The sequence below is a fragment of the Mustela nigripes genome, chromosome 1 (assembly GCF_022355385.1).
Source record: "Mustela nigripes isolate SB6536 chromosome 1, MUSNIG.SB6536, whole genome shotgun sequence".
Lineage (NCBI taxonomy): Eukaryota > Metazoa > Chordata > Mammalia > Carnivora > Mustelidae > Mustela > Mustela nigripes.
Window position 1 is genome coordinate 171,420,782 of NC_081557.1, and position 8,566 is coordinate 171,429,347.

The 8,566-nt window shown below is 44.9% G+C and overlaps 1 protein-coding gene across 4 annotated transcripts in view; it reads left to right on the forward strand.

Moving 5' to 3' along the window:
* Positions 1 to 4,054: 4,054 nt before the first annotated feature.
* The window catches only part of SEC24B (SEC24 homolog B, COPII coat complex component), a 95,173-nt gene continuing 90,661 nt past the window's right edge, over positions 4,055 to 8,566 (forward strand). For 3 of the 4 annotated variants that reach the window (XM_059377112.1, XM_059377116.1, XM_059377121.1), the window contains exon 1: positions 4,055 to 4,792. In XM_059377112.1, the coding sequence (XP_059233095.1) occupies positions 4,666 to 4,792 (127 nt within the window). In that variant the 5' untranslated portion in view covers positions 4,055 to 4,665. The remainder of the gene's footprint in view (positions 4,793 to 8,566) is intronic. The other variant, XM_059377129.1, reaches the window with a different exon arrangement.

Here is an 8,566-nt window from a genome sequence, read left to right on the forward strand (position 1 = left end):
TTATCGTTTGCTACAGGCAAAAAAAAAAAAAAAGAGAAGAGTAAGCTTGCTCCTAAAACTTCAAAGAGGTGACTCAACTTTCTGTTTGGTGTGAAATGCCAATTGAATATTACCCCCACCTTAAAAGACCACCAGAGACGTGAGTCAAAGCCAATCAGCAAGGGTCCTTTATTGCAGGTTTGAACCTGGACCTCTGCGGCGCTCTTTGCCGATAGCGCCGAGAGGTCCAGAGCTGGGTTGGTGCAGGGTTTTTATAGACAGATGCAAACAAGTTTCGGGTGGGGCTGAGCTGATTGATTGATAGTTTGAACAGGCATACTTGGCGTCAGTGGATTGGGTCAGGGGACCCCGCGCAAAAGCAGACAAAGCAATCTTACAGAAGCAGAACTGGCCGGTTAGCCCACGCATGCGGAAAAAAGCACTATCAGGATATTGAAGGCCTAGTTACTATCAAGTAAAGACAATTGGGAGTCTCCTGGTGGAATGTTACATTCCTGCTATCAAGCATCCTTGTTAATGAGATTTAGGTTTAGAAGAAATTGAACTTTATTTACTTTTCCTTCTACCTCCGCCTCCTTCTGTTTTCATGGAGGGGAGGGTGACATTAGGGCTATTGATAAGGTAACTTCTTTGTTGTAAATCTCAAGGACATTTGCAAACCAAGGGAGACTCCTACCTTGCAGGACTGTGATCTCTGCAAGTTAACTATTTATCATTTTATGGCAGTCAGGGGTGCCTGAGGAATGCTACACATATGGAGGGGAGCGGGTGAAGGGGGGGGTGCAAGGCGCCAGCTTTTGCTTTGTCCTCAGCCAGCCTCCTGCTCCTTCAGGTGGACATGCATATATGGCCCAGGAGGTAAACCTTTCTACTTACTCAGGACTTGCAAATATTGGGGCTTAGAAAGAACGGTGCTTTAGGAACCTAGCCTAATCATATGTAAGAATTTCTAAGTGTTCTAAAATAGGTTGTATATCCTTGCTGCTGTATATCTCTGTGTGTGTGTATGTGTAGAGAGACAGTTATTCTAAAGAGATTCCAAGTTATATAGTAGGTGCTCAGTAAATGAGAATTCCATTCATTCAATTTCCTTCAGAATAGCAGGTTAGAAATTCTCAGATGGCAGACTTGTGGGCCACGTTTATCATATTCCCAGTGGAATATATACGGTTGTTCAATTTAACTAATTGCTTCAGACTGCTGTGCATTTTCAGTTCTTCCATTTTACCAATTTTTTTTGTCTTTCCTGTATTTATTTTGCCAATAGCAATTGTTGCTCTCAATGTGTCTGTATCAATAACAGCTCTTTCCCTGGCCTTGTGATTCATTGTTTCTAATTTGCTATGGGCTGGAGAAGTATAGAAATTACAGTACTGTAGATCTAAAATAATAGCCAAATATTCTAAGTAAGAACCTGAGAGAATTTCCTGCATGTACTTTTGTGCACAGGTTATGTGATAACTATTTGCCTAATAATCCCATTTCTTTTTTCTTTTTAGGATCTTAGCTATGTCTTTGATGTTCAGATATAACCTTGCTACTCAAAGTGTGGGCCTACTAAAAATGCACTAAATGTGTAAATATACCAGATAGAGGAAGAGAAAGAAGAAAATAATTTTTCATATTGGGGGAAGGGACACCTAATAAGGAAAGCTTCTAAAAAGAGAGAAGGTGGGGGCGCCTGGGTGGCTCAGTGGGTTAAGCGTCTGCCTTCGGCTCAGGTCATGATCTCGGGGTTCTGGGATCGAGTCGGGCTCTCTGCTCAGTGGGGAGCCTGCTTCGTCTTCTCTTTCTGCCTGCCTCTCTGCATACTTGTGATCTTGCTCTCTGTCAAATAAATAAATAAAATCTTTAAAAAATAATAATAATAAATAAATAAGAGAGAAAAGGTATTCCACAAAGTCAAACAGGTCAAACAGGATTTAAAAACTAGAGAATTAAAAAAACAAACAAACAAAAACTGTCTGAGGAAGATACAGAAAGAACTGGACTATCATCTTCTGAGATACACACTGGTCTTTAGTTGTGAAATCTCTTGCACCTTCTGTTATAGAGAATAGGACTCCCAAATTAGGGGTGACAAATAGTGGTGCGTGTGTCAGAACTTCACACTCGGCAAAAACGTCCCTCCTGTACCTGCAGAAGGGCTTAATTTCAATTATAGCACTTTCCCACTGAACACAGACTTGGAGTCAGCATTTGCCTCCAAACTGCCCATCATTTCAGAACTGACACAGGCCCTACCACATTTGGCATTTCTGTATTTAGATGTCTATTCACACATCTAAAAACTATGACTTTTAATGACTGCTTTAAAAAAATTTGAAGAGATGTCTTGAAGAAAAAGAGCATCACCTCCTAATGTTAAATAAAACTACGAACCAATTCAGCTTAACTTTGCTGTTCAAAAGCAGTGTTTCTCCTGTTCTCCTGTGTGTCAGAATCACCAGGAGAGACTGCTGTTGGGTGCCCTGTCCAGAGTTCAGTAGGTCCTGGGTGGGACCTAATAATTTGCATTTCAAACATTTTGAGATCCACCATTCTAAAGAATACTGGAACAAATTTTAAATATGTAAAACTGAAAATCCTTTGACAAGCAAAATAGTACATCATAATTAGCATAGCTTTATGAAGAAAAATGTAAAGGAACCCAGCAGAATTTGTAGTGAAAGAACAAAGATTGTGGAGCTAAATAGACCTTGGTTTGGTCTCTGGTTCTGCTACTGGTTCATGATTTTTACTAAGATGACTTGAACTCTATTAAGCCTTAGTTTCTTCTGGTAAAGTGGGGATAAGAAAAATATCCTGTAGAGTTATTGTGAGGATGAAATGTTCAAGTGACTAGTACAGTGCCTGGTACATGGTTAAGTATTCATTCAATCCTTCCTCTTTTCCCTACTTTTTCTCCATTGATGGCAGTCATGGAACTTAAAGTAATGGAGTGAAATAACATTTTTTAAAAGGTTGTAGGATCTGACATGCAAAAGATTCTTATAACCATACTAGAAAAAACTACAGTGAATTAGTGGACAAAGTGGAAGCAATTTAGGTTGTAAAGACTGTGGGGAAGATCTGCGGAAACATATGGTCCCAGCCCACCTCGTTAGGAGTCAGCCCTAAAGTAACAGGGCTCACCTTCATTCCATATACCTGTGATGAAAATGGGATTCCTATACCCAGGAAATACATTCAGGAGCCCAATACCAATTGCCTCGTTATTCCCTTACCCTCATAATGGTAGCCCTTATCCAGGAGTTTTTCTTCTGAACCTTTTTTCAAAAAACTCCCGGAAAAGTGTTGGAAAACAGCTTCCCCCTTTTGTCTCAGTGGAGTGTGATATATCGTTGAAAATCCTAAAACCCAAAAGTACAAACCCAACCACTGAAATCCTATTTGTAGTCCATTTGGGTCATTAAAGCACCAAGTACCATGAATTTATGGCAATGAGGAGAGGCAAGCTTTGCATTATTTCGGAACACACTACACGATCTCCATAATTAACTCAGTAAATTAGACTTATCACTCCAGAAATATCTTGCTAGATCCCATTTCGAGTTCAATGATGTTTCTGAGCAATTTCATTTCGAATACAGAGTGATGGTAGCATACTCAGAATTCCAAGATGGCGAGACGACTTGGCTAATGTAGTCCAAGACTTGCTTGCCTGTTAGCACGCTGGGACAGGTCAGGGATTTAAAAATTTCAATGTAGAGGAAGCAAACAGAATTTTTGCTTCGGATGCTGGAGCTTCTTTCCTAAACATCAAAAGAATGAAGCTACCCTTGGCCAAAATCATAAAGATAAAGCTTGTCCTCCAGTTTCTCTTACTGTTTTCTCCTTCCCTTTTCCCCAGGTTTAACTCGGCGGGAAAAGTTTAGAATATTATTTCGATTTTTGTGCTTATCAAAGAGAAATGTTTCCTTCTCCTCTGCCGAGGGTTAGAATTCCCTGGGAATTCAGGGACCCTGAAACTCCTATTTCCTTTAGTTAAAAGTAAGGGGGGTAAATTCAGGATTAAAAACCAAAACCGAATCCAGGGTTCTCTTTCGGGGGAAGGGAGGACGGGTGGGTGGGGTCAGTCCGGTGCAGCGTGGCCCCCGGGCTCCGGATGTCACCCCGCGGCTCTCGGATCCCCCTCCCAGCAACGTCGCGCCAGGCTCGCCGTGCGCCCAGCCTCCGCACCGGTGGGAGCCGGCCCAGGTTTCCTTCTCCTACCGGGATCCATCCCTCCCGCCTCACAGCGACCCTGGCTACGCCGAGGCCGGAGCCGTTGTCGCCAAGTTGGCAGTGAGGCCGCGGCCCCGCCGCTCCGCCTTGGGCCTGAAAGCGCCGGGCTCCCGCCGGCAGGGGGCGTTGCAGCGGCGGCCCGAGGCCCGCGGTGCGGGGACCGACCCGAGGCTGGAACCTCGCTCTCAGCGTTGGGGGCGCGCAGCACCGCCGGGCGGAACTGGCCAGGCGTCAGGGGCCAGAGGCCAGGATCGCGGCACTCGCGGCGGCCCAGCTTGGCTCCGCGGTGCAGCGCCGGCACGCCCGGCCGCGGTCCCGGGCGACTCCCTCGGTGACGCGGGGCGCGTTCCTTCCTCTTCCTTTCGCCTCTCCGGCCCCGCCTTCCCTTCCCTCCGCCCACCTCCCCGAAGCGGAGCCGCCGCCGCCAGCCGCGCCGTCATGTCGGCCCCCGCCGAGTCCCCTCATCCGGCCGCCAGCGCCCGGATCTCGCCCAAGCTTGGCGGAGCCACAGCCTCAGGAGCCGCCACGCCCGCAGGCCCGGGCCCGGCGCCGCACCAGCAGAACGGTGAGGCGGCCCGCCCCAGCGGAGCGCGGGGCCTAGCGCCGGCGGGGCAGCCTGCGCGGCCGCTCAGGACACACCGGGCCGGGCCCAGAGGGGTGATGGGGCGGGGGATGCCGGGGATGGGGGCGAAGGTGTGGGGAGCCGCGGACCAGGCCAAGCTGGGGGCGGACCGTGGGGGGGGGCGCGGGGTGCGGGGCGCGGGGGGGGGGGACGGGCGCCCTGGCGCGGGGGCGGGGGCCGACCCGGGAGAGCTGGGGCCGGGGCTGTTTACGTAATGTGACCCTAGGCCCGAAGGCGTCCGGGGTTAGTAGGGGAGGTGGACAAGGAGGGGCCCAGGTCCGCTTTAAAAAACCCTCGTAACCCGGCCTGAGCGCCGGCGAGTTGCCCCGAACGACCCTTTCGCCGGCGAAAAGCCGAGGCCGCGGAGTGCGCGGTCCGGGGAAGCCTGGTGTAGCCCGCGAGCTGCACGGATTGTGCCCTTCCCCGTCTCAGGAAAATTGCTTTGATTTCTGCGGCCCAGCGAGCACGTTGCCTTGAAGGGAACTTAAGTTAGCGCTCAAGTTTGTAGACAAAAGGGTGTAAATATGCAACACAAGTGTAACCGTAATCCTGACCCAGTTCGGCCGCAGGCTCTGTCATTGCTGCGGCGGCTGCCGCTCTGGCGTTCGGAGTCGGCTTGTGGTGTCGGAAAGGGAGCAGGTGTCAGACGGATTTAAACGAACACCTTTAGATTGGGGGGGGGGGGGCGTCCGCCAGCTCCACTTTCAGAAAGACGACAGCATGCTAGAGTTGGCCCCGCTTGGAGGGAAGCTTCCAAGGCCTTCACACAGGCAGCAGCCAGTGCGACTTGAAAGCCGCGGTCATGCTAAAGTCGTAGCATTTTTAGTATGCGGGAGATTCAAGTGAAAAACGATCGTTTCTAGGATATTTATTCCCTGATCATTGGGATCTGAATGTTAGTGGGTGGTGCCGGGGAAGGGGGACCTCACGTTATAAACTTGATAGTATTTTAGGTGAGAACCCTCGAAAGTCATGAAAAAGGCCCTGTTTTTGTAAGAGAACAAAACTACACTAGTACTTTTCAAACAGTTGTTAGACTGACCTGTTTTGTCCAAATTGTTAATGGAAATTCACTGGACTATATAAATCAGTTCAGCCACTATGTGGTTTTTCAGCTGACGCTTTTCAAACATGAATACCGTTTATCCTGAGTATCAGAGGTTGAATTTTTTTTTTCCCCCCCATAAAAGTGATGTCTTGGGCCGGCTATCCTTTGGATCAGCCATACTTGTCAATATTACATGCTTTACTTCTGGTGGTCATTGTTTACGAGGGTGTAGAGTGAACAGTGTAGTAGATTTTATGTTCCTGTCCTGAACATTCATAAAGATATTTCTGAGCAGTGTTTGTCCTTGTCAACTTGATATAAATTGTTGTTTTTCCTCTTAAACGGTCTTCTGTGTAAAGGAACTAGCACATGTTTTTTTAAGGAGAGATTGCAAGTCTTTTGGAGTATTGTAAACCCATGTTTAACAGTGATCCAAGGATTGTCTTTTCTTGATTTTCTGGGTATGCATTATTTTGTTAGTGAATGATTCTTTTTTAAGATTTTATTTATTTAACAGAGATCACAAGTAGGCAGAGAGGCAGGCAGAGAAATAGAGGAGGAAGCAGGCTCTCCGCGGAGCAGAGAGAGCCTGATGTGGGGCTGGATCCCAGGATCCTGGGATCATGACCTGAGCCCAAGGCAGAGGCTTTATCTCACTGAGCCACCCAGGTGCCCTGTGAATGATTTTTTAAAAGTGGCAAATATGATTCTTAGCCTTACAAATTTTGTGAAGGCCCAGGATATCTATTGTAATGAGGATATTAAATCTGTTAAGAACATTAGAAGCCAAATATAGATGATGCTTAGTTTCTACTGTTTGTAATCATTACTTTAACATAATTCATTTCAGCATTTGTTGGTATTTACCAGTTGGGTACTTAATAATAGCCTAGTAGAAATCAGAATCCCTGCCTGTATCCTAAATTCACCTTTATTTTGTTGACATTCAAGTTGATTCTGACCTTGATGGATTTGAAGGGTAGGAATAAGAGGGCAAGACTGTCTTGAGGCAGAGGTTACAGCATGAACTAGTCTCTAATTGTGAAAGTGCATGGCATGTTTAGAAACTAAGCTGTCAAGCGGCAAGAAGTGTCCTGGGTAATAGGGAGAACCCAAGGCATTGAAGCTAAAAGGAATACTTAAAAAGGGGTCAGGTTGCAGAAAAGCCTTAAATGTCATTGTCATGGAATTTGGAAATTAAATTCCTCCTACATTCCATTTCCTTCATAGGCCAAGAGAGTAAATTTTACCAGCTCTCATCACAAGAAAAAAAAAAATCTGTAATTATGTATGGTGACAGACGTTAACCACACTTATTCTATGATCATTTTTGTAATTTATACAAATATTGAATCATGTTGCATACTGGAAACTAATAGAGCCTATGTCAGTTATATCTCAATTTAAAAAAGATAAAGAACTAGGGTCAATTTTTTTGTTGTTTTGTGGAAGGTAGTAGCTTAAGTTGAGAAGTAACAAGGTCAAATCTAGTTTTTGGGTTTGTGGTTTTTTGTTTTTTGTTTTTTTTTGCTAATCTTAGAAAAAAATTTTTTGCTGCATTGTATTGGCATTTATAGATAAAGATTAAGCAATCCTTCGGGGTTTTGGTTTATTCTTTAGGCCTACATGAAACAGTTTGCCTTTTAATGTGTCTCCATGGAATTCTAGACATGGTGAAAAGAAACAGGTCAGAAGTGTGCATATGAAACATTACAGAAGACAGAATTGTTAAACTGAAATGGTGTCTAGTGATCACTTATTTTAATGGTTATCCAACATTTTAAAAATCAGATTTGTTTTTTCAAAGAAAGTAGTGGCTAGAGCACTGATGGAGAAATCTGAAAAAAGTGAACCTGCTACAGTTAAAATAGAGGTAGGGGTTCAGGTGTTCTTGGAGTGCAATCTGAAAAACACCTGGTCCACTTTTGTAGATGTCCAGTTTTGTAGATGAAACCAAGATCCAGAAAGGTTAGGTGGGTATGTTTTTCACCATTTCCTGTGTAAACTTTGTGAGGGTTGCAGTTTTTGTTGCTCTTGTCACTGCTGTATATTCAGGTATTCATTAAACATTTGTTACATCAAGTCCAATTCAGTCTTCCTAATTCCTCCAGTTCTCTTTCTATTAAGAGACTATAGAAAGTCTCTTTAGAGACTTTGACCTGTTTTTGCAAGAGTAGGGAATAGGTAGAAAACTGAGACTTCATTATCACTTTTGTTTTCTAGTTTTAACTGCTCACATGCTTTCCCCCCTACTCATTTGAAGATACAGTTTGACTTGAGCCTGTGATGTACTTGTCTTAAACTTCCTTTTGTATACTTGTATTTCTATACTTCAGTTTTTCACTGAGCAGGTTATGGGCTTTTAGAATTATTTGTACTTCCATATGAAGTGTTAATTGAATATTCTTCAGATTTTACTCTACCTTTTGAGAGTCTCTCCAAAGCCCAGTCCTCAAAGAAGGGAAGATTGGGTGAAATAATATCCTGGTAATATGATGGTGTAATTCCAAAATTTCTCCCAGTTGACTTAAAAGAGATGTTTTTTTTTTTTTTTTAAGATTTTATTTATTTATTTGACAGAGAGAGATCACAAAGCAGGCAGAGAGGCAGGCAGAGAGAGAGGAGGAAGCAGGCTCCCTGCTGAGCAGAGAGCCCGATGCGGGCCTCGA